This window comes from Ursus maritimus, unplaced genomic scaffold (assembly GCF_017311325.1).
Source record: "Ursus maritimus isolate PB19 unplaced genomic scaffold, ASM1731132v1 scaffold_4, whole genome shotgun sequence".
NCBI lineage: Eukaryota > Metazoa > Chordata > Mammalia > Carnivora > Ursidae > Ursus > Ursus maritimus.
Window position 1 is genome coordinate 24,408,320 of NW_024426552.1, and position 26,241 is coordinate 24,434,560.

General features: G+C 37.5%; 1 protein-coding gene across 1 annotated transcript in view; it reads left to right on the forward strand.

The window, feature by feature from the left end:
* Positions 1–26,241, forward strand: part of TMPRSS15 (transmembrane serine protease 15) — a 111,405-nt gene that overhangs the window by 67,155 nt on the left and 18,009 nt on the right. The window contains exons 18-22 of the mRNA XM_008701932.2: positions 5,994–6,104; positions 7,608–7,740; positions 22,180–22,275; positions 25,550–25,599; positions 25,768–25,942. Coding sequence (XP_008700154.2) covers positions 5,994–6,104; positions 7,608–7,740; positions 22,180–22,275; positions 25,550–25,599; positions 25,768–25,942 — 565 coding nt within the window. The remainder of the gene's footprint in view (positions 1–5,993; positions 6,105–7,607; positions 7,741–22,179; positions 22,276–25,549; positions 25,600–25,767; positions 25,943–26,241) is intronic.

Genomic DNA, 26,241 nt, shown 5'->3' on the forward strand with positions numbered 1-26,241 from the left:
AAATAAATAAATAAATAAATAAATAAATAAACAAATAAATAAATAAGAAAAAGTATATTTTTAAAGAAATAAAGATGAATTATAAAACCAACTGAATTAATGAGATAAAAAACTAACTCCAACCAATAGGGAAATGGATTTTTTTCATAAATCCAAGCAATTGGAATAACTATTGGGCATTCCACCATCTGCAAAAAAGAAACCATTTTGATACAAAATTTTAGAGAAAAAAATTTTTTTATAAATGAGAGCAAAGGAAAGATGTGGAAAGAATAGATCACAAAAAGAAATACAGCAATAAATCTCTTCCAACAAAAATATGACAGTTTCTGGTTTTTAGTAGATTTTTATGAGATAAATACAACACCAAGGATTTTGAAAAATGTCACAAGCAATTCTATTCAAGGGAAAGCCTAAAGAGCACAATCTTTTACTTCCAACACGAAATAGATCCCAAGTTTTTGGTGTAGGGGTTGTCCATGTTCGTTTACTCATTTGCTAGATTGCAATTACTATGATTTTGTTATTCAAGAAACAAATCATTTAGGGAGAATTCCTGAATGAAGCTAGAATGGAGGCTTCCATGACCAGGACTGTGTGGTGAATATTCTGGGAACGTGGTTTCCCAAGCCTCCTGGACAAGGGACAGATGCTGCTGCGGAGTAGAAAATGGAGTGAATGAGTCATCATCAGCACAATCTTCTCCCAGCGGGATTTTTACACCAAAAGACGGGAAAGCAATTATAGAAACAGGGAATTGGCAGTGGAAGATAATCAAGCTGGTAATGGAAAGAGAGATTGCGCATACTTATCTGTTTATATGGTGCCCTGCTTTGAGGATCATTTTAGAAAGAAGTATGAAAAGGATATCACAAATTTTCAGCGTTTATGTACATCATTTATCTTCTGAGATATTTTAAGGGCACCTTCCAATGCATTCAACTGAAATATAAAACAATTGTATAGCATATTTTTGTATCTCCTTTCCTTATCCTATTTTTAGCATTTCCTTGTAAATTAAACTAGAGCATATGAAATATAGATTTATTAAGATCTGTCCCCCATAAATGTCCCCTCATTGCTCTTTTCTGATGCTCAGGGTCTTAATTTGGAATTCAATAGTGCTTATCAGGCAACGGTGGAAGTGGCAGCTGATTACATTTAGGGGTTTAGAGCCCTCCCCAGATTGTGTGGCATGTGCCTTAGAGATCAATTCGGTTCCATTTAAAGCCAAGCATATGTTGACTAAATGAGGCAGGGCTACTGGAGACTTCATAAAAAGAAGATGGGAAAATTCAATTCTTCGCAATATTTCTTCTTCCCTCTCTCACTATGGGCATAAAATGATCGGAAGTAAGATTTCAGAGGCCACAGAGAGTTACACTTCTGGATTACAGACTTCTTAATGAAGCCGAACTACTATATGTTGCAAAGAATCGGAATCCCGTTCATGCATGTAAGGAAAATTTTGAAAGAGTTTATTCACATTTTCTTCAGAACTTATAATTTCTACTCAGTGCAGCAACAAGAGATCATTTTGCCCCATTCAGCATTTTTTCATTGAATGCATCCATTTTACAGAAGCAAGTTTTTTTCTAGATTCGTAGGATATAACCACAACAGCTTCATGCCACAGCACAAAAATAAATAAATTATAATTTTCAGATCTTTATACATGTATTCATTTATATTTTCATTCAGAAATTTAAATTTCCATTCAGCAAATATGCGCTTTACTAAGTAAATAAAGCCTGATGACACTAGTAAATGAGTAAAATAATCAATAAACTTATCTATGATTAAATTATTGGCATTGAGAACTCATTTTTGCATAATGATTTTAACAAGCTATGAAAACAAAGTAATGAGATAATTTAAAAATAACTCATCGTGACTAACATTCTGTATTAAGATATTTAATCATGGATATGTAATTAGGCTGTCAACTTTTTAAATAAATATAATATATATCAAAGTATAGGTTTAAAATAGAATATACAAATACAAATACATGTATACCTAGTTTTAAGCCTTCTTGCTTTTTAAAGGAAAATTAATAGTGGACAGTAAAATATAAAGTCGGTAAAAATATTAATGCTTGCCTGTAGAATATGAAATTGTCTTCGCCCATTTATCATCTAACTAATCTGGTTAAAAACTATGTATTTGTGAAACAAATTGATAATTACATTTACAAGAACATCCCTAATAGTATTATAGTTGATATATGTAACCTACTTCTCTCATTGGGGTAGAGATTTGTAGAAACAACCAGTCCAGCCATGTCTTCCTTAAAATATTTTTTTAATTAATGTGACGTAGTATGGGTTGCAAAGCTTCAAAGTTTACAATAAAGTAGAGACAACTCCAATTATTATTTTAAGAGACCCAGAGGAAAAGATTAAGTATGCTTTCTTGTTTGTTGATACGGTTATCTGAGGGGAAGGGAGCGCAACTGGAACATGGAAGTGAGAACGTTAACTTAAAATATCAGTGAAAGGGATGCTTGCTAAGTGTTACTCTTTTTGCTGTTGAGAATATTATTCATTGAACATTCAATATATTCATACTGGTATACCAAATACATTTCTTTTTTTTTTTAAGATTTTATTTATTTATCTGACAGAGAGAGACAGAGATAGCAGGAGCCAGGAGGAGAGGGAGAAGCAGGCTCCCAACAGAGCAGGGAGCCCGATGTGGGGCTCGATCCCAGGATTCTGGGATCATGACCGGAGCTGAAACCAAGTGTCTGACACTTAACTGACTGAGCCCACCCAGGCACCCCCCCAAATACATTTCTTTTCTTTAACTGACTCTCAGAATACACCCAAGACATAATAGTATTTATTCCCATTGGACAGTCAAAGAAACTAAGGCTCAGAAAGAGTAATTTATTTGCTCAAGGTTGAACATAAACATAAAGAAAATGGCTAAATTGCAGATTAAAACAAGGTCATAAGATTCCAGAGCTTATGTTTTAGCCACCATTCAAATACAAGCAAGCATATTTTATCTCATAATTTGTAGAATATATTTCTGTTTCACAAATCAATAGAGTCACTATTAGCCAATCAATTGCCCAATTTAAAAAATGTATTTATATCATGTCAACTCTGTTACTAGGGTTCGTACTGAACTTTGAGGCATATTGCTCATTTAACATGAATTAATTCTCTTAATGTTTAAACAGATATTACTGATTTCCCACTTTATGCCAGGCATGTAAAGATGTGGGTATTTCAGTTAGTAAACTGTATATTCAGTTTATAGAATGGACTCAACAAAACTGTAAACAGAAGAAGCTTCTTTTTCTCCACCTACTTTATTTCAAATCTCCCTTTGGCCCCTGGATATTTCAAGCAGATCTCTTCACTCTCCTAGTTATGTTAGGTATTAAATTTTCTTAACTGGGTAATTAAGACTCACTTCTAGATACTAAGATGTACTGTCAAATACAGCATCAAAACTTTAATATCATCTAGTTCAAAGTTTCTTTCATCTCCCTGTTCTGGTACAAACTTTAGCCTAACAAGTTAAGGTAGAGGAGAGTAAAAATACTGCCTTTGACTCATTTTCCACCTTCTTTCCCTTCCATCTTCTTATAGCTGTAGTGTCCGAGGAGAGGCAAACAGTAAAATTCTATCACCACTGTATTTTTCTTTTGGCTAACAGTGGCTCCTGGCCAAATGCTAGCTCCTTTGAAGGACAGAACTGTGGGTTCTTTGGAGCATTCCTCTCCTGCCCCCCCCCTTCCCTGGGACTACTGCACTGTTGGCATGTGTAATACTCTTCCTAGACAATCTCCCATAGCCCTACTCAGCTCCTAATCTATACTCTCCCCCTACCCCCAGCTTCTATCTCTCCACTTTCTGTTGGAGACGGCTTGTCCTGTAAGGCAGCTGTCACTCAATTATCCAGTGTCATTGGTCAAAAGGAAACTCATGCACTTTTCCCACATGGAGAAAATTAGGCTATTTTCACTCCCACCCTCTCTCCTGGTCCCTAACTACCATCAAGGGAAGTTCCAGTTTAATTTCTGACTTTGAATTCATTACACAGGAAGTGAGCATAAATCTTTATTTGTACAGCTATATGCCCACAAACTTTTTAAGAAACTAAAGTCACCACCTCCTATGAAGTTATTCACTATACTTCAGTTAAGTCCAATATTTTTCAAAAAGCTGATCATGAAATCAATTTATCTGGTTTTGACCAGTATTTCTTATTATGAAATGGAACAAAATAGAATAGAATAAAATTCAGAATAGAATAGAATAGAATAGAACAGAATAGGGTGTTTAATTTAGTTACATACACACACACATACAAATTGACAAAAAAAAGTCTGAAAGCTCCTGCATTAATCCCATGGAAGCACCAGCCCTTGTGATTCTTCAGTGTAAAAACATTTCCGGTGGGGTGTGCGTGAGGGGCTTCCTCCTTTAAGGCAACTCAATATGAATTGTTGTCTTGGAGCCTTCCTCACTTGGTGTGCTGGATGCACCATCTTCCCCTCTCTCCCTTGAAAACGCTCTTCTTCAAGGACATTATGCAGTCTTTTTTTAGAAGAAACCTTAATCCTCTTTTTATATATGTATATCGCTGGAAACAGGTGATGAGTATTGGTAGTTGCTAGACCAATTTGGGTGTTTTGTTTTGTTTTGTTTTGTTTTGTTTTGTTTTGTTTTGTTTTAGTAAGTGTAGTATGGCTACATTTAGTAACTCTTTTTAGAGTGTAACAGTATCGATTGGTACTCTCAGATTTGGGGCTACAACCTAGATTTAAAACAATAGGAATGATTCAAGTGCCATTACATTTGGTCAATATAAATTGAGAAAGTCCATACGGAGGTTAATACAGTTCAGTTTTGAAACCACTTTAACAAGAATTGTGTCTCCTTGAAAACATAGAATAGTTTATGAGTAATATCCATAGTAGCTTTCAAAATGTAGGTTTCCCTCTTCCTTATTTTTATCAAGGGTTGCTTCCCCATATGATCACCCATGATGATGTAGGGGAAGAAACATCAAGCCTCTCCATACCCAACTACTATCTCCCTTCTCAGGGAAGCCAAATCCCATGTGGCCTTCAACAGAGATCCTAGTACTGCCAAGTAGTGATCCTTCCCCAGCCCACAATTAGAAAACTTGTTGAGGGAGCAAACCCCTCTCTCCTGCATAAAACCCTATAAGATCAAACAGTTCCCAGAAACGGCAACATCCTCTTTCCTCAAACAATGAATATGTCCAGTAGGCCTATTTTTGCACGACTCTAATTCTGGAAACCACCAGCTACCTCCAGATCCACTCAATTCCCTCCTTGTTCAGCCTTTTCATTTTTCTTCTGTTTCTTCATATGCCAATCACATTCTCTTGACTCCGATGCCGACTTACTTATTTGGAGCTCCATCTTTAAGTTCCTAACCAATTACTGCTAATGCAGAGATTCCATTTCTTTGTGACTACTTTTCCCCACCTGACCCATGCTTTAACTGATCTCACTGTTTCCAGCCTGGTCCAACTTTGGTCCCTCCCGAAGGCAACTTCCACATTTCTCTATGGTATAGGTTCGGATGTATCATTTGGATGGTGGGATCAATAGATCTTTTTATGCTTGTGTAACATTCCAATGGTTGTTGCTTGCATGTTCTTTTGGGGTGGAGGAGTTTATTGAACAGACTAACAGAGATTGTGAGGGAGGCGTGTATCCTAAACCCCTTGGCCATCTCTTAGAACTTCTCTGTGCTCTGCTGCAAAGAAAATGCCTAAGGTTTTATCCACACTTGTCTCAAGCCACATCGCTGGCTTTGACACTATTATTGCAGAGCTATTCTGAGCAACTAAGTGCATATAGTCTTAGTTGATATTAAACCTAGCTCAACCGTGCGCTGCAGGAAAAGGCCGATGCGTAAAGCGGCAGAAGTGGGATGGATACCACAGGATCATCTACTTGTCACCTCTTCACCCTACACATGAATATTCTCTCTCTCTAGAGCCCTGCAAGGAAGACTACTTTCAGTGTAAGAATGGAGAGTGCGTTCCCCTGATGAGTCTCTGTGACGGTCGTCCACACTGTACGGATGGCTCAGATGAAGCACATTGCGGTATGTTCTGTTTTTAGGAAAACACTTTTGTCGCTTCAGCCTCTACATTTAGGAATGTGTTTATCGGGACACGTTTTGGTGCTTTTGGGTGTGGTCATCCCCCAGCGATTTTAGCACCTCCAACGTTATTCTGGTTAGGAGAAAAGTTCACATGCAGACCCCTGTTTTTTGTTTGTCTATTTAAATTTGACTACATTTAGTAACTTTAAGTCTAGGACAACCCATATTGCCATAGAAAGTATAAAATATCACAGAGACAATGGCCTGCACCAGGCCCTCTCATACCGCCCTTAATGACTGATACTCTGCCCATTGCCTGCACGGGAGACCCCCTCATGTTTACTTAGAGCTGTGTTAGACTTGTTCCCTTGCGTCCTTGGTTCTTCGGTACCTACTCCCTCTGCTTTGTTGAGTCCTTGGTCTAGCCCACTTCTAGATCTCTGTAATGTGATGAGCAGTGGCTACTGTTAATATGTCTTGCTTTTATTTCTAAGCAAATACGTAATGCTACTTATTATGTGTCACACACTACAACACAGCACTGTAAAACAATCTGAACATAATAAGAATTAGCTCTTTTTAGCCACGAGAAACCTGAGGCTTGGAGAAGTTCCGTGGCTGTCAAAGACCACACACCTTGTAAGGGCTGGAGTTGCCTTTTCAGCTTAAGTCTGTCTAATTTTAAAGTCAATGCTTATTTTGCTCAGAATAGGGAAAAAAATATAAACAATAACACTGACTTACAGAATTACGGTATGGTGTTTGTGGTAAAACTATCATGGCTGATGTTTCACCTGTTTGATGAACTAGCTTAGCCTTGCCCAGTCCCTGCCTAGCCACTCACAGCCTTTGTACTGTATCCAACATGCTTGTAAGATGGTGGGGAAGACGACAGAAACCAAACAGCTGAAGAACAAGGCCAAAGAAACTAGTTTCTAGAGAAAGAAATGGGGGGTGGGGGGGAGAGTGCTTAAAGTTGTTTCTGAACTTGACTTTTCCTTCTTTCAGAGACTAGCTCGTAAGACATGCTCCTCACAAATAACTTTTTTTTCTGCTTATTTTCTGTATTGATAGGCAATAAACTCCCATATCTCTGCCTTTCCCATTTTTATAGCTATATGAAAGAGCAAAGTTAAGTCTATCAAATTTATATTTTTCAACTTAACACACTCTTAAGAAAAATTACAATCAATCTCTAAACTCTAAATGTTAAGAACATTGCACATGTACTTTACTTTTTTTTGAGAGAGAGAGAAAGCAAGGAAGGGGGAGCGGCAAAGGGAAGGGAAGGGAAGAGAGAATCTTAAGCAGGCTCCACCCCCAGCATAGAGCTTGGGGGGTTTCGATCTCAGGACCCTGAGATCATGACCTGAGCTGAAATCAAGGGTCAGATGCTTAACCAACTGAGCCACCCAGGGGTCCCAACACATGTAGTTTAGAGTCCATCATTTACTTTTAACAACTTAGGTCAAAGTGACCCTGTGTGTGATTGAATCTCTTTAGTGCGCCTTTTCAACGGCACGATGAGCAACAATGGTTTGGTGCAGTTCCAAATCCTGAGCATATGGCATGTAGCTTGTGCTGACAACTGGACCACCCAGATCTCGAATGATGTCTGTCAGCTGCTGGGACTAGGGTAAGTAATTCTACTCAGTTCTGTTTTAAGAGATTCTCAAACTTTTTTATTGGCATCAAATTGGGTTTACTAAGACATTTAAAATTTATGGAAGTTATGAATTTGGAAAATACACATGAGAAAAAGGAAGAAAATAAAAATCTTGATTAACACCATTCTCAAAAACAACCACTGTTAATAGCCTTTTTATAAATATGATATAAACGTAAGTGTAGAGGAATACTGTATTATAAAATCATACAAAATATTGTGTTATGCTGTTTTGTAGTCTGCTTACACATGAGCATTTCTCATGTCATTAATATTTTCTATAGAAATCAAAGAAAATGAAATACTCTACGCTATATCACTATATGTGGTGTGTGTGTGTGTGTGTGTGTGTGTGTATATGTATAAAACTAATCACGAGGGTCCTTAGAGAACATGCTTTTGTTATCTTTGCAACATTTCCATAATAATGCTTTTGGAAAATCTGTAGCAGTATAATTACTATGAGAAAAGTTATGTAAAATTTCAAGATTTTTGAAGAAGCATAATGAAAATGATAATTCCATATTAATGATGCACCTAAAATTTATTATAGTTCCAGTCTGTCATAATATAGTACATCAAATATACAGGTTCACCATATTCATTTTTTACCTTCCCATAAGTCTCAAAAATAATGAGGTTTAAAATAGAAGGGGATAGTAATAATAATCTGCTTCTTTTAAGTTGCATAGTCAACTCGAATTCAGCATTCTGATCCTTTGGTATTCATGATTTGGGAGATTTAACCATATTAGATCATGGATGGTTATTTTATCACTTATAGCACTATATTATTTACTAGTTTGTCTTGTCATATTACACTATAAAGTCTATAAATATAGGAACTATGCCTATTTTATCCATTACTGCATTACTAACATTCAGACTTATCATTGTCTCAAAATATAGGTATTAAATAAACATTTGTTAAAGCAATAGATTATTCACTACATATAAATATACATGCATATGAAATAGAAACATCTAGCTATCTAAATGCCCAAAGTTGTCCAACTATAGATCATTATCATTTTCCTTCTGTCCTGACGGGGAGTGATTTTCTAATCCATTCTACAAATTTTGGGTCAAGTGAAAAAGTCAGCATCTACACATACCCTCAGCACTTGGCAATGATCTCAACTGTTCCTAGTTCAGCAAAATCAAAGATAATTGATTGCTTTCTTTATAAAGGGCCCTTATTTCTAGCTGATTAATAATCACGTAGTCTTCATGCTATACACAGGTTTTCAAAATTTATTTTGAAATGTTTATTTTTTTAACCCAAGACACATTTTCCACTAGAAGTAACATTAATGCAGTGATAAGTCTTGGTGTAATTTATAATGGCCATTTAATTTCCAGTAGACTGGGAGAGTTACATTGTATATTAATGCCAATCTAGTGCCTAACCACCACATATAGGTATTTTACCATAGGAGAATTTGTTGAGGTCCCATTCAGAATGTCAGAAATACCCCCATAATTTCTTACAATTTCAATTGAGAGTTTTCAACTTCCTTTACTTCCTAAAATGCTGTTCATTCAGAATGAGAACTCCCCAGATTTAAGCCTCATTCAAGTGATGTCAACCTCATCAGGAAAACAAATCCCAATAAAGAGCAAAGGGAGGATGTGAGTTTTATCATTCATTATGTAAATAATCCTCAATTTGATTTATATGCATTAATCAGAGACTTCTTGCACTTTATATATATTATTGTTTTTATAATACATTATAGCTTGTATTCTAACAAAAATTCTTTCAACATGGGAAACTTTGAGACATAAAGAGGCTTAGAGGAAGGTAAGCTGTAGAGGGAATAATGTTTTTTGATGAAGGGTCAACAGAACATTGAAACTGACAGTTGTTTGTTTATTCTCACTTAAGTAAAGTACTGGGTAAGTGGCATGGATTCCAGATTCCTACTTTAATTTTGATTTTATTTCAATAGTCATAAGTTCATACACGTGAAGCCCTAGGAAGTCATTTGCTTTCACTACCGAACTTGTCAGCAATTCTTAGGCATTGTTTTATAGACTCAGGAATGTAGTGAAGATTAAGCTAAGGAGATTGGTAACTTGACCTTGTTTCCACAAGTGATGAATCCGCGTGCCCTGCATGGTGGAGCGTTCACTGTACCAGAGCTTGTGTTCCCATTCACCATCGATCCCAGCATCTTATATGGTTACAGACACAGGAGTTCCTTCCTTCTGGTTGGGAATCTTAACTAAAGAGTTTCCTGGAGGACATATGGGGTTAAGATGAATCTTTTACAGAGATTAAAATATCAACATCTTCACTGACAGAAGTTTTTAAAATTTGAATGAAATATGTTAGGGATTCCTACAATTGCATGAGAGAATGTATTACAAAGGAAACATATATCTTTATAACTTTTTAACAGTTGCTGATATAAAGGTATTATTTTGATTACTCCCGGATCAGAAATTTAAGCATTAGCAAAGATATTGTGTCTGTTCCATAGATGAGTAAAACATGGGTTTGGCTTTAAATATGGTGGGGACAGACACATACAAAGGTAATGACAATGTAACATGATACATACAATGTGGTAGAAGAGAATCACTCACTTTGGGCATGTCAGGGAAGGTGTTCTAGCAAACAGGGTGAGCTGAGTGGGTGAGAGCAATCCCACACAACTGTGTACTATCCATTGACATGTTTCCCCAGCCAGGTTTTACTCTCTAGTTCACTGACCTCATATCCTATGAATCACAGTCCTTCCAGCAGGAGACAGGGACAAAGAACTAGATTTTTTAGTGTGTATCAAGCAAACAGTATATCCCACTGCCTTAGATACAGTATTTTTGATGAAGGTCAGGCACTTGCTTTCTTCAGAAATGAGTCAGGTAATCTCTGCAAATACTTTAATCTTTGGGCCTGCACTTATTAAATAGTCTCCATCGTGCTCTAGTAATTGAAAGAAAGTTATAGCCTTAATGAGAATGTGTCTAGACTGGCGCATGGTAACCGAAAGAAAACTTAGTGAGTTTAAAATGATGTGTTTGCTACAGTGGAAAGTAATTTAGGAGTCAATTTATTAAAAAGGCACTGTAGTCTCTCAAGATTATTTATGCAGATAGGGTACAAAATGCAATTCCCCAAAGATTCTAGTAAATCATGTGAGGCAGATTTCATCAGCCTTCCCTCTTTTAAATGAAACATTTTCATTCCCTGCCATTTATAGCATGCATAAGTAAAAAAGTACTTTAAATAACACTTTCATGTCTCTGATCAAAGTATGAAAGGAAACATTTTACACCAATGCAAGGATAAATGTTAAAGAAACTTAGGGTAATGATTTTTAAAACATTTCCTAGGAAAGCACACTACCTCGTTACTAACCCAATAAATGAACTGTGTGGTTGGTTTGCCTTGCCAAGCCATTAAAAACTAGAAGTCATCTGTGCTGTGCAGCTTCACAGAATTTAGGAAATACTAACGTCTTAAAAATAGAGATACATTCCCCTATCAGGCTGCTTATGGGGAGCTGCTGTTAATTTTTAAATTCGGTAGCTGTCCCGTGCAAGATACCTTCAGTTCCAATGTCAGAAGCCTCAAGTTGAGCCTCTCATTCTCAAATCCAAAATAAAAAAAAAAAAATAATTACTTCAAGTTCTTCCATTTCAGAGGTGTTTTGAAACTGCTGGGGAGAGGGGGTAAGATGTTGTTTTTATAAGCCTTCCAAATAAACAGAGCATTAGTGACTTAATAGCCTCTATAGGCACCACCACCAATTTGTATCCACAATTTAACACTGGGTCCTGGAAAACTGAAAATAGGACCTGTGTTTCATAGTAGTTTTAAAAATTGGTAGGCAAAAAGTATTCCTGTTCTTGTCCATACCTCCTGTCATTGTCCCCAGATTTTCAACTATGTGGGAAAAGCCTTAACACAGAACAATAACAAAGATAAGATACAGGAATTAGTAGAAAAAATTTAACTACTAACTTTAACTTTAAATGATTTATTTTTGTATTTGCTAACTGCACAAAGAAAGAAAGAAATACTATTGTCTATTATTTTAAGTTTTTAATTTGAAAGTTTAGCACCAAAGGAAATTTTTATCATAATCTTAGCTACTTTCCTAGGGTGAGATAGGGCATGTTGTGGGCAAGATGGTAGAAAAAATTAATTTTACTTGGTTTAATTGACCAAGCAAAAAAGTTGATCATTTGCATGATAGACAAACTATAACTCTGATATTTTTCCTATTTTAAAATTAGAAATGAATTAACTAAAAATATGTAAGGAGAAAATAATTGTGGCAAAAGCATAGTAATTTTATAACTTTCTAAGATTCATATTTAGTAAATTTATCGTTTACCAGATTATGAAAAGCACAGTGGTTAGGAAATTCTGTCTGTGATGGGCAAGGGAGTGAAAGCAAGTGTACAACTGATTTGTAATCCAAGAGTGGGTTCAGCAACCCCAAACCTGGTTATAGTTAGAATCACACAGTCTTTTACACAGACATTTGGATTCAGTGTGGTCAATGGTTTTGAAGTTGGATTTTTAGGATCAAACTAACAGCACCTGCAAGCCTGGAATGAATGTACAGAAATGCCAGTTCTGGAGTTGCACCTGAGACCTACTCATGGGCAAGTCTAGAGTAGGGTTGGCAAACTGTGTTTGAACGAGCCCTTCAGGTGATTCTGATGCTGAAGTTTGAGAACCGCAATCTAGGGTAGGCTTTCTTAACCGTCTTTTGCGTGTCATGGACTCTTTTGGCAGTCTGCTGAAACTTACTAACTTCTTCTTTGATTTATTTAAGTGTAAAAAATAAAATACACATAATCACAAAGGAAATTAACTTCCTTAAAAAATAACTATCAAAGGGCTGCTGGTGACCCAATTGGTTAAGCATTGGACACTAGTTCAGCTGAGGATCGTGAGATCAAGCCCTGCAAGGGACTCCCCACAGGAGCTATGCGCTAGGCATGGAGTCCGCCTGAGATTCTTTCTCTCCCTCTGCCCACCCCCCAACTCAAGGGCATTTTCTCTTTCTCTTAAAAAAAATTAATAAAAATAAAAAAATAACTAGCAAAATATTTTAAATATGATATGGTATTATGTATTTATTTAGGCATTGGATAAGATATACTGGTGGTTCTAATGATTACTCTAAGATAAAAAATGAGCATAAATGATATTTTTAGATGTATGCACCAACTGCAATGTTTGTTTTGGTCACAAAATTATAGGTGTTGCTACCAATGTTGTGGTTAGTCACCTACATTTGTATAAGAAGGAAGGACTAAATTTCAATTACAGGTTAGTAAAAGTTAATATGTAATTATTTCTGATCTAATTACAAACCTCTTACTTATTATCATGGACAACAAGTAGCTTCACAGACCCCAGACCTTGGCTAGTGTGGGGCCTAGAGATCTTGGGTCTTTGCAGAGTCCCCCGCGATCTTGTTGTCTCAAAGGAACCCATGAAATTTTGTGTACTTGTTTCAGTAGAAACCAGAGAACTTATACAAACCATCTCTAAAGTCTGGCAGTTTGATTTCATCTGGTATCAAAAACAAAAGGGGACCATCTCTGACTTAATCCAGAGGACTCCTTCGTTTGTCTTTCTGACACCAGTCTATTTTAATTTCTCTAAAAAAACCTTTCTTGCCCAGTAGATCAAAACAAAAGTAGAGAGTTTAAAGAAACCTTTATAAGAAGGATATTGTGAAAAGGGGGGAAAAAATCTGTTGCTTGGTTTTCACCAACCACAGCCTGGTATTATTGCTTTCTCTGAAAAATTCATTCCTGATTTCTCCCACTAAGTATTTGAAAACTAATTATTGGGAATTAAGGGACTCTTTTATATGAAATGTCGTATTTATACACACATACAATTCAGGGAGAATTCTCATTGTCTTTAATTCTTATTTTGACTTCTACTCTAATGGCTATTTTGTAACCCCAGAGAGATTTATATGGCAAGGAAATTGTTGAGACTATAATCATACATATAAAGGGTTAAGAAAATATCTCTTATGTTTGGCACAACTTGAGTCATCTACCAATAAATTTTTTACAACATATAGCTCTTTAGCCTATAAAAGTCCGGTACAGACTTTTTTTTTTTTTACTCAAAGACTTTTTTACTCACTTCATTACATACAAGCCAATATCCTTTATCATTTCCTTAGACGCTGGTTTTGTTTTGGGTTTTTTGTTTTGTTTTGTTTAAATTCAAGTTAATTAACACATAGTGCAGACAGCCACATGCAGAAGAATGAAACTGGACCACTTTCTCACACCATACATAAAAATACATTCAAAATGGATGAAAGACCTAAATGTGAGACAGGAATCCAACAGAATCCTAGAGGAGAACACAGGTAGCAACTTCTTCAACCTCGGCCAAAGCAACTTCTTGCAAGACGCGTCTCCAAAGGCAAGGGAAACAAAGGCAAAAATGAACTGTTGGGACTTCATCAAGATAAAATCTTTTGCACAGCAGAGGAAACAATAACAAAACTAAAAGGCAACCTACAGAATGGGAGAAGATATTTGCAAATGACATACCAGATAAAGGACTAGTATCCTTAGACACTGTTATTTGTGAGGAAGCTTCTATATTCTAAAACAGAAATAGTTGAGAACAGGAGAAAACTTTTGCCCTGTGAAATGAATAACAAAAGTTTTCATGTTCATTTTATTTCCCTTCTAAAAGTTATTTCCAGCTCCTCAATCTGGAAATAATGCTGTATATTCTATGAGACCAAGGGCCATTTTGAATAAAATCGATAAAATCTAATGGAATATACCCTCTGTCCCTTTCTTTAATTTTTCCTTCTTCCTCTTTCCCTTATTTTCATTCTTCCTTATTTTTTGCTTCCTTCCTCCTTTCCTATTCCCTTCCTTCTTTTCTCATTTCCTTCCATCTTCTTTTTTTCTTTATACCTTCACCTTTTCAAAAGAAGCTGAGGTGATTTATAACAAAGGCTATGTGCAGTAAGATTAATAGAATAGTAGCTGAAAATAAGGTCTGAAGAAATAAAGAGACAAATCTATAAAATATACAGGGACAGCACAATTACTAATATTTGTGTCTGAGATTCTGAAAACCTGTGCAAAAAGGAAAACTTTAAAAATTGTGTCACTTTAATTATGAGATAGGATAAATGCTACCAGTTCCACAGGGAAGACAGATTTCTCCTGACACTAAATTCTTCTTTTTTTTTTTTAGATTTTATTTATTTATTTGAGAGAGAGAGATTGAGTGCATGAGAAAGGGGAGGGCAGAGTAAGAGGGAGAAGCAGACTCTCCGCTGAGCAGGGAGCCTGATGCGGGGCTCATTCCCAGGACCCTGGGATCATGACCCGAGCAGAAGGCAGACATTTAACAGACTAAGCCACCCAGGTGCCCCAATGACACTAAATTCTAAAGGAAATTCTCCATGCATGTCCTTATAAAGTAGTAATGCATTGAAAAAATATGTGCACCGGTGCATCCCATTGTTTATAGCAGCATTATCGACCACAGCCAGATTACGGAAAGAGCCCAAATGTCCATCAACTGATGAATGGATAAAGAAGAGGTTGCACATATATACAATGGACATTACCCAGCCATAAAAAAATGAAGTCTTGCCATTTACAATGACGTGGAGGGAGCTAGAGAGTATTAATGCTGAGCAGAATAAGTCAATTAGAGAAAGTCAAATACCATATGATTTCACTCATCCGTGGAATTTAAGAAACAAAACAAATGAACATGGGCCAGGAGAAAGACAGGCAAACCAAGAAACAGACTCAACTATAGAGAACAAACTGATGGTTGCTGGGAGGGAGGTGGGCGGGGGAGATGGGTTAAATGGGGGAGAGGGAGTAAGGAGGCCACTTGTGATGAGCACTGGCTGTTGCATTTAAGTGCTGAATCACTAAATTCTACACCTGAAGCTAATATTACACTGTATGTTAACTAACTGGAATTTAAATAAAAACTTGGAAAAAAGAAATGTGTGCACTGAGAAAACCTCATAGTAAATGTAGAGGTGTATGTCGTATGCCTCCTACCCAAAAATAAATAAACTCCAATGGCAGCTAAGAAAACAAAGTTACAAATGAGTCAAGGAGATAGTACAAGGGATTAAGACCACGTTCTCCAAGATGTTCACCAAAGGCTCCTGTCTCTGACAATCTCCCCTAAGTTTTATTTCTCTTAGCCACGTTTGAGGTAGGAAATGCCAGGAATTTGTTTTCTTCTTAATATCATTACATCTGTGGCATGTTACAGAACAGCTATGGACCGACTGACCCATCAGTTTCTCTCTTGTTCTTAATACAGTAGCTTGCATGAAGGAGGAAATTGATTAGGTGAAGTTTTTTCTATTGGCATTTTTTCCCCTTCTGTGTATCACAAAATCTTAGGAGTTGAGGTCAGAAAATCTAAAAATAATTCAGCTTACCTATTTGCTAACTATGGCAGTGTCAGGGCATGTCTAGGTGTGTTGTGATAAATGTGGTAAAGGAATAAGCAATTGGAGCTGAAACGTGTGCCGTTCAGTCATGCTGTTTATGGAACCAGCATGTCCCGACTCTGAGTAAGACGCTTTGCCATCCTTTGCCTCAAACCCCTTTCATTCACCATTCCCCTGCCTATTCAAACGCTCTCCCCACCTTCTTCCCGGCCAAATCAATCCCCTTCGTTCCCTCCTGAAAAAGAAGGTCCATCCTTCTATAAAACCCTTTTCAGACTAATCCCACCTGGCTCCATTCATGACTTAAGCCTTTTGGGGTGTGAAATGAGCGACAGTGCCTGGCTGCGGTGTTTGCAACATCTGTTATTATTCTGTTTAGCTTTAGTGTGTCCAACAGCTTAACACGTCCCTACCTAAGCTCCTGCTTCAGGGAGAAATTCTTATCACGGCAAATACAGTCTGAGGAGCAAGACAAAAGAGGAAACCCAAGCAGGCCTGAGAAGAGATGCAGAAGATTTAATACTGTACAAGACCCTCCAGAATCTCCTTCTTATGCTCCGTGGAATCCATCTCTGAGTGTATTTTCATATTCTGTATATGACCTTAAAAAATAATGATGGTGGGTTGCATTTATGCTTCTTTTCTCACATAGAATAAGGTTTTCCTGAAGCCAGGGGAGCCCTGTGAGGGTGCATAACCTGTAAGAATGGTAATGAAGGTTTAGAAATAGGTAATCAGGAGGCATTAACATGTCAACATGGTAATGCTATATGGGCATGTTTCTATGTGATACCAAATTTCTACCGATTCCAAACAGCTGTGCAAATGTGTGGTAGTTAGCTAAGTCTGCAGAGCTAAAATTTTCAGAATTTAAAAAATGCAAACTCCCAGCCATGATCTTGACAGAGTGCCTCTCTAAAAATTAAAAACCAGTTTTGTTGCAAGAAAAGGAAACTGAGGCAGGGAGTGACTCAGTGGCGTGCTTTAACTGCAGAACTTAATATAGTGTATTCTCTCTCAACAACTCAATTTTTCAGTTGTTCTGGGATTTGTTTTTCAAAAATAAATGGTGACAATAAAAGGTTGCTAACCTTTTGTGTTGCCAAGAACATCTTAAATATATTTTATTGTCTCCGTCATTTCTTAAAATAAGAAATAGTTTATTGCAAACTTTCTCTGCAGCTTATGTTCTGTTTACTGTGTCTACAAACTGGAATAAATTGTGTTCAGTCCGAAAAAAGGATGAGTTGAATTTGGCAGGATTTGAAATGCAAGTAGTCGGTCTCAAATTAAGTTCCAAATTCTAGCATCCAGCACTGACACCTGGAAATGTTTGTATGACCTGATGGCTCTAGACACCACTCTCGGGCTGCTGACATCAGTATGTACGACACAAAACTAATTACATGAATACTCTATGATTTTTTTCCAAAAGAACATTTCAATTATTCTGTTCTATGTTCTATATTCAAAAGAATATATCTGTAGTATTAACTGCAGTCTGTTTCCTCAGGTGAGTTTGGGACTTACATGAGGAAATGTAAAGACAACCTCAGAATATAAACTTCATGTCTTTTTTTTCCGTGTGCATGTATAATCTTAATTTTTTTTTCCCTCTGCCAGATAGTGAGAACATCACTATGGAACAACATTTGAGAATCCAAGGGTAGAAGTATTAGCATTTACTAAATATTCTTTATTCGTAAAGCTTTGCCTCTAGTCTTTTTTTTTTTCTCCTAGAATAGGCTTATGTTAAAAATTTACCTGCCAATCCCATCATAGTATGTCAGCGGTAAGTGTGTAGTAAATACATACTAGATTTTAAAAACGCATTTATAAATAACATTTCAATATTTTTTCAATTTAATTTTGTCCACATTTTGTTTTGAATTTCCAGAGACATTAATGCATCTTCTCAGGGTCTGTATTAAAAGAGCTAATCAGAGTGCCTGGCTGGCTCCGCTGATGGAACATGCAACTCTTAACGTCGGAGTCAAGAGTTAGGTGTAGATCTTACTTAATTAAAAAAAAAAAAAAAACAAAGAGGGGAACCTGGGTGGCTCAGTCAATTAAGCCTCTGCCTTTGGCCAGGTCATGATCCCCAAGTCTTGGAATCAAGCCCTGCATCAGGCACCCTGCTCAGCGGGGAGTCTGCTTCTGCCTCTCCCTCTGCTCCTCCCCTCACTTGTGCGCATGCGTGCACTCTTGCTCTCTCAAATAAATAAAATCTTAAAAAAGAGAGAAAGAGAGATAGTCAAGGGATAGAGTAAAAAACAGGTAGAGATCATGGAAAAGTGTTAAATCCACATCCCTGAGATATATATATAAATATATTTTTTAAAGATTTTATTTATTTGAGAAAGTGTGCACAAGCTGTGGGGGGGGGGAGGCAGGGGAGAAGGAGCAGGGGGAGAAGTAAAGCGGGGGGCAGAGGCAGAGGGAGAGAGAGAATCTCAAGCAGACTCCACACCGAGAGTTGAGTCCAACACCAGATCATGACCTGAGCGAAAACTAAGAGTCTGACGCTTCACCAACTGAGCCACCCAGGCGCCCCTCTGAGATACATTTTTAATGAATTACCCTTCAAGACGTCCCCCTATGCAGTTCTGAATCTTGTCAAATGACAAAACGGAAACAATTTAGTGTTGAGCTTGATGTCCTTTATTCAGGGGAAAACAATCTCCCCATCGGGGTGGTGCAGCGCCTCACAGGCCCTGGAGCAGCCTTTCTGAGTGATTTCGGGCAAGAGGGAGTTTTGCAGAATGGTAGAAGAGGCCACAGGACATGACTGGCTAGGAAGTCTGGAATTTCCGTGTAAGCTTAGCAGGTCCTATCTTCCGGGGTCAAGTAAGCTCGCTAAAGCTGAGTTGGAAGATCGTGATTGGTGTAGATGGAGATTCCTCACAGTGAGGCCCTTCCTGTGTGGGCTGACAGGTTTAGATTTGTGACGTGGGCCCGCCCACTGCGTGGCCTCACCCACTGCGTGGCCTCTGTTTTGTGGGGCCTGAAATACGAATTAACTTTATCAGTGTCTTAAAACAAATTGCCTACCAAGTAACTAGAGGTCATTTTGGAAGTCAAAAAGCAGACCTCTGAACGAGTGAAAAACAGATATTATATTTGGGGTTGACAGGGGTTCCCTGACTTGCCAGCAACAAAATCACCTGGAGGGTATGTTTAACAGACAGATGGCTGGACCCCGCCCCCAGAGTTTCTGAACTAGGGGGTCTGAAGTGGGGCTAAGGCAATTTGCATTTCTAACACCTTCTCTGGGGGCTCTGCTTGCCTGGAGAATACACTTCCGAAATCCTTGGTCATGAGACTCAGGAGCATAGAAAACTACCTAGAAGAATGTCCAACACATGTAAAAATTCAGAAGAATAATGATATTGATAATATTGTTGCAGGAATTTCCTGCGTTTAGTGCCCGCGGTTCTTGGTCACGCCGCTTGGAGAACGAAGAGGTAGACCAGACGAAGAGTGGTGGGCAGCAAAGCAGAGTCTATTGAGCAGGAATATTAAGTTTCTGGAGAGGGAGGGAGCCCCGGAGAGGGTTGCCCTCCGAGTTCCTAAGTTTACGGGATTTTATGAGCCGTTTTGCCTAACTAGCTCAAGCAATCAGGGTGTGCTGAGTCGTGCCAATCAAGGCTTTGGTCACATATCCTTCTACCTGTTAGGTTAATGTCTATGTGCTGATGGACTTTCTTTTGCTGACATCTGGGGGCTTAGGTCTTAACTCCCCCTTGCCTATGATAGGGACAAATGCCTGAGGGTTAATTGTCTTATTTTAGGACGTTTTGTAGAAGTCACTTCTGCAAAGGCTGCAAAGCAGAATGTCAGTGTGGTCCTGTCTAAGCTGGAAAACAGGATGTCAGTGCTGTTTTATTTTAGCTGTACCAATTCCATATCTTCTTTTTGGGGACCCTGGCCCTGACCTGTCCAACTAAGTCCTAACAACATGACCAAAAGCAATAAAAGAAGAGATAGGTCTAAAAGGGAGAATGGAGAGTAACTAGGTCCCACCCTTGCAGCAAAGACGAGCACCAGTCAACCAATCATCATGATGTGTGTGGAGCCTGCAAGCAAAATCAGCACTAAAGCCTCATCAAAGTGGATAGGTGTGCCTTGATTGTCTTAAAAGCCAAGATTAGTGTGATGAATCCTACCAAAAGCTGCACCAATGGTAAAATTCAAAGTCCTCTAAGTCCGTTTTGATGCACATTCTCTCTTCCCTAAACGTACGAGTCCTTAAATATAACGTCCCTCTATTATAGTCCTTCCTGACCCAGAGCATTCCTGGCTTCTGTACCCTCTGCTGGCTTCTGAGATCTTTATGCCTATTTTGTTTTCTGAACTATAACAAATACATTTTATATAAATACTTAATAAGATGATGCTTCTGCTTACCTGGAGGGAATGCCTTAATCTGTAACAATAACAGTAACAGAACTCATTCTCCCTTTAGCAAACTCATTTCAGGTGTTATTAAATGAATAGTCATTGATTTGGGTGCTAGAGTTATTTTTATCTGTTTATAAAGTTAAAGTGCAAGATGCTGAATTCTGGGACATTAAATATAGGCTCCATTTTCCAGTTCTCTGTTCAGTGGATGAAAGGTACCAGACAAACACTTTCAGTTTTTTTGAGATATTGTCCCATTTGGAAGAGACAGGAAATACTCTCATCCTAGTTCTTTTCTTCTTATTGATCATAACAGCCATAAGTGTTCCTTGGAAATTCCCTATACACAGAAAAGGGTCAGTGTTGGCTACAGCATGGGGAAGACATTGGACCTTCTTTTGAAGAGGCAATGGGTGAATCTTTTGTGTTATTCCAAAAGGTAAAAACCGTATCATTAGAAGTTCGCAGCAACCGTGATGTTTCCAGCCTAAAAACATAGTTTTATACGAGGATTAAAATCTGAAATAAATGAAAGGCAGGAAACAAGATTTGGAACTGAGAAGCTAAAAGTTTCCAGCTAAGGGGCACCTGGGTAGCACAGTCGTTAAGCGTCTGCCTTCGGCTCAGGGCGTGATCCCGACGTTATGGGATCGAGCCCCACATCAGGCTCCTCCGCTGTGAGCCTGCTTCTTCCTCTCCCACTCCCCCTGCTTGTGTTCCCTCTCTTGCTGGCTGTCTCTATCTCTGTCGAATAAATAAATAAAATCTTTAAAAAAAAAAAGTTTCCAGCTAAGCCTAGGGAAGAGAGTCAGGATAACAGAAAGAAATCTTTAATTACATTCACAGTTGAGAGCGTGGGTGTAACATGTTTTCAGGGATAAGAAAGATTAGTAAGGTGATGTCTTACTAATGAAGAGTGTTTCTTTTTCTATCCCACCCTGACCCATGAGTTGACACTTGGAGGTCCAGGCTACATGTTCTCTTTTTAGAGTAATCACATCGCTTCTGGCTTTACATTAGGGCTTGTTAGACTTTGAATTGAATGAAATATCAAGAACAAAGAAACATTTGGAAAAGCAAACACGGAAGATGTTCTTTTACTAGGTTGTTCTTAAGCTACATGCATTTTTTAAAAGACGGATTACACTAGACAGGAAAAAAGTTTAATAAATTATGGTGCAGTGATTCTGTGAGGTTGTCATTAAAATTGATCATTGTGGAAATTATCAAATAACATACAAAAGTCAAATGAAAGAAATCAGATACCCAAGTAATATATGCACTGATTTTAACTTCGTTAAGTAGTATATGAACATGCAAACAACCAGAGGTATTACACAAAAATTAAAATTATATTTTATGTCATTATGGACATTTCTTCTACTGATTTATACCATCTTTTAGGCAGTAAAACTTTTGAAGTTTTATATTAAAATGTTAGTCTTTTTGTATGGGATCCCGTAATTTTTTTCCAATGTCCACAGCATTAAATAACTAGAAATTTAGGTTTTGGGTCTTTATTCGTGCTTTTGTTTTGTCTCCATGTGTCTTTCCCTAGGAGTGGAAACTCATCAACGCCAATCTTCTCTACTGGAAATGGACCATTTGTAAAATTAAACACAGACCCTAACGGCAGCTTAATACTAACACCAAGGTGAGTCCCCAAATCTGTTCTTGGACTAATTGTACATGGGCTGGAAAGAAGATAGATTTTGAAACGTGTCAGATTTTAATGCCACCATATACTAGCCATAGAATCTTGAAAGTTATTTATGTTTTTTATTATTCAGATAATCGCAAATAGTACCTAATTGATTCTATCCGATAACATTGCCTAACCCTCATGTATATGGTAAGACAGTCAAATGAAATCTTGCATACAGAATTGTGCAGCAAAATGACAGAGATTCAATAAATTTCACTTCTATGTCCTTTCTAGCCTTACCTTCAGATTCATAAACAAGTAAACCCCCAGAGAATAGAATTGTGAGAGTTGGGATAAGTAAGTCCACTGTTTGCCTGAAGAGGGCGACACAAATTAGCTCTCAACAGAAGAGAAGAGAGAAGAGGGAAAGTCATGGTATTTAGCAAAGAGAACGCGAACATTAAGTGAAGGAGACCAGACTTACAGTTGTGCTTACATATTCTCTTTTGCTCTTTAAAATTAGGTTCATTTTTATAGCATTTGGTAATGTTTAAAAAGCAACATCCTTTCTGTATTCAAAGATCTGTTTAGCTTACATTATGTCATTTCTTCTGTTTGGGCGTTAATGATATTTTTGTTGAAATGGGCTTTTGAATTTTACAGTTCCATTATAAAGGCCAGCTTTGGGTTGGGGGGCGGGGGAGACAGTAACTTCAAGAAGAAGCCTTAACTACTGACAAAGATTTAAGATGTCATTGCTGGTGCATTAGCTTGCAGTTTTTTGAATAACATACTTAATGGTGAAAAATGAAATTATGTAATTATTCAGCTATTCATGAAAAGTCATCATGTCTGTGAGCTCAACCAGTAAAACAAATTGATAAAAGAGTATTTTTAGTGCCAAGGGCTTTGCAATTGAATGTTTCATATGAATGTTTGCTGGGCCTTGACCGATATTATTAGTCTCATAGAGGGTGAGGCAAAGCACTTTCAAGTGAGAAAGCAGATTTCTAGATTTCCTTCTAGAAGCATGTCTAAATTTACATCAGCATTATAAATCTTGAGCAGCTTGCACACTGAAAATTTCTTTTATTTGTATCTTGTAGACATTTAAGAATAAGAAAAAGAAAGGAAACAAATTTTTTTAATTCATCTCAGTTATGTGCATGTTTCAGAGCAGAAGTCGGTTATTCCATGCTTATCAACAAAATGCCAGCATCACTGATGTCCCTACCGTCTATGCTTATGTTACTCGAAGGAGGGCTATGACTTAGAGAGTAGTGCTGCCCCCGAAGGCCGAGGGAACAGAAGCATGGTGTCGAAAAGTGACTTGGACAAGTTTTCAAAGCTTGGGCAACCCCACATCCCTCTGCTTTTCCACTGTACTTACCATGCAATCTTCTAAATTCCCCAAGGCAACAGCTCACTTTAAATAGCAGTTCTGGAAGGAGGAAGAAGGAAAAAGCATAGCCTTTTCAACAACAACAAAAAAGGCCATGTCATTGGGCATATATTGGGAGAGAAATTAGTTCGTTTTGTCAGTACGACGGAAATGGACCCATCCGTTTATATCACAACAGTGCCCCGTGGGGCGGAGAGAGAGACACAGGATCATGGCATTGTCTTTCTTCATGTCCAGAAGGCTAAGTTAGCTCTGATTCCAGGACCAAAGGCCAGGACCATAATTCTATTTCCTTCCACTCTCTCTAAATATACCTGGACAAAGTGTGATTCACTGCTCATTCTGACCCGAGACTAAGCAATTTCTTCCTCTACACTGAGACCCTGCATGTGTGTTTGCGCATGAAAAGTTTAACTAACTGAATGCATGGGGAATGAAGGGCAAAGTTCAGTTCCGTTTTCTGGTTAACTTAATAGTTACTTTTATTTTAAAAGTTTATTAAACTTCTCTGTGCTTGCTAAAAACAATCTCATCAGTTCTGTACATACCACAGAGTATTAGGCATCATTTAATATCTAAGAATGCTTAGCTGTTTTGAATATGGATTTTCACTGATGAGTACTGTAGCTGTAAAAAGAGCTTGGATGAACTTGAAAGTATGCTGGAAAGCATCTTAGAAACTACTTCTCTCCCAACTGTGAGTATAAACAGAAGGGCAGTTTATTAGGGCTTCTTCTTTAGGGAATTATGAACATATATTGATACACTCATATGTACATAGATACACATGCATGCACATTGCTTATTAATAAAACATAAGTATATTTTTTATATTTCAATTGAAATTACCTTCTAAAGGATATGTCAATTGGACAATATGAATGCATGTAATTTCAAATAAATTTATCCTGTAGGTTCCAGAAACACTGAATCGCTTTGCCTGTACTTGATCTCATATGGATTTGGGGTCTCGTTTTGTGTTTTTTGTTTTGGTTTTCCCTAAAATTTCAAACACCCAAATAATATGCACAACAGATGCAGTTAAATATATAAATAGAAATCATGACAATTGCATGTGTTGTTTGTGTTTGTTTCAATGTGACAAGTATTCCCTGTAGCTCCATCAGGAAAGAGTGTGGGCAAGTACTTTAATTCCTTGTATTATACTGATCTCTAGTGGTCAGGAAGCATAACACACTTTTAAACTATTTTCCTTGGTTTAAATTTTTGTTTAAAATAGAATTCTCAGCTTTGAAAAAAATGCGATATCCAAATATTTAAACAAGTAGTGAGTTTTTAAATTATGTATGCCTACACTTTATGTTCTCCTGTTTATATGTTTGTTTCCCTTGAAAGCAGGGACTGTGGTTCATTAATTGTTGAATTTTCTGAGAGGAGTACACAGCTTCACACAGTGCAGGGCACTGAATAGTTGTCTGCTTAGCCATACTGAGACATATTCTGTATTATACAATGATGAAATCCAAGGTTGGTTCAAGCAATCTAATAACAACTATCATTTATTGAATTGTCATTGTGTATATGGCACAATAACTCCAGTGCAAATATTTCTTTTACTTCTCACAAAATTCCAGTAAAGTAAGTCCTATTGCCCCCATTTTATGGTCGACAAAACTGAATCTCAGGGACACTGAGCAACGTATGTAAATCACATGACATGTAAGTGGTAGAGTTAAGGGCTCAAACTCAGTTCTATTGAAGTTTAAATTCCTGCTGTGCCTGTCAGCCTCTCCACGTTTCATATATAATACTTACATTTAAAGGTTAATTCTACTAAAAAAAATAAGATATTGTACACTATGTTCTGTTTTAAAATGTCAGGTGCACAATTTCTGAAATATAATTGTTCTTCTATTACAGTAAACAGTGTTTCCAAGATTCACTGATCCTGTTACAGTGTAACCATAAGTGTAAGTCAACATTCTGTCATGTTTTCTTTCCTTCAAGCCTCCCCTTTAAAATTCTGAATAGAGTGGGCCTCGTGCCTGAAGTTGTTTTGTAGTGATCCACTCAGTTTTCATGATCAGAGGAAATCCACCAAAATAAAATAGATGCTCTTTCTTCAATTATTTTAATAGCATGTGGAAACAAACTGGTGGCCCGAGAAGTCAGCCCAAAGATCGTTGGAGGAAATAATGCCCAAGAAGGAGCCTGGCCCTGGGCGGTTGCTCTTTATTATAATGGCCAACTGCTCTGTGGTGCTTCTCTCGTCAGCAGTGACTGGCTGGTGTCTGCGGCACACTGCGTCTATGGGTGAGTGTGACGTCACAGTGTCCCCTCCCAAGGGAGAGGACTACAGCAGACACCGTGCATCCCGTTTCGTGCAGCCTCACAAAATCATCCCATCAGGGACATGATCCAGCTCTTAATGACATTATAGAGTCCCAGTCATTTTCCCATTAAAATCGTACATAAAAATGAGAAAGTTAAATGAAAAATCATTCTTCATCAGGTACTTGCATACTCTTGTGTTTCCCACATACATTAAAAACTGAAATTCTTACCTACATGAGGTAAGCATTTTTCAAGGTGTAAAATTCGTATTTAATGTA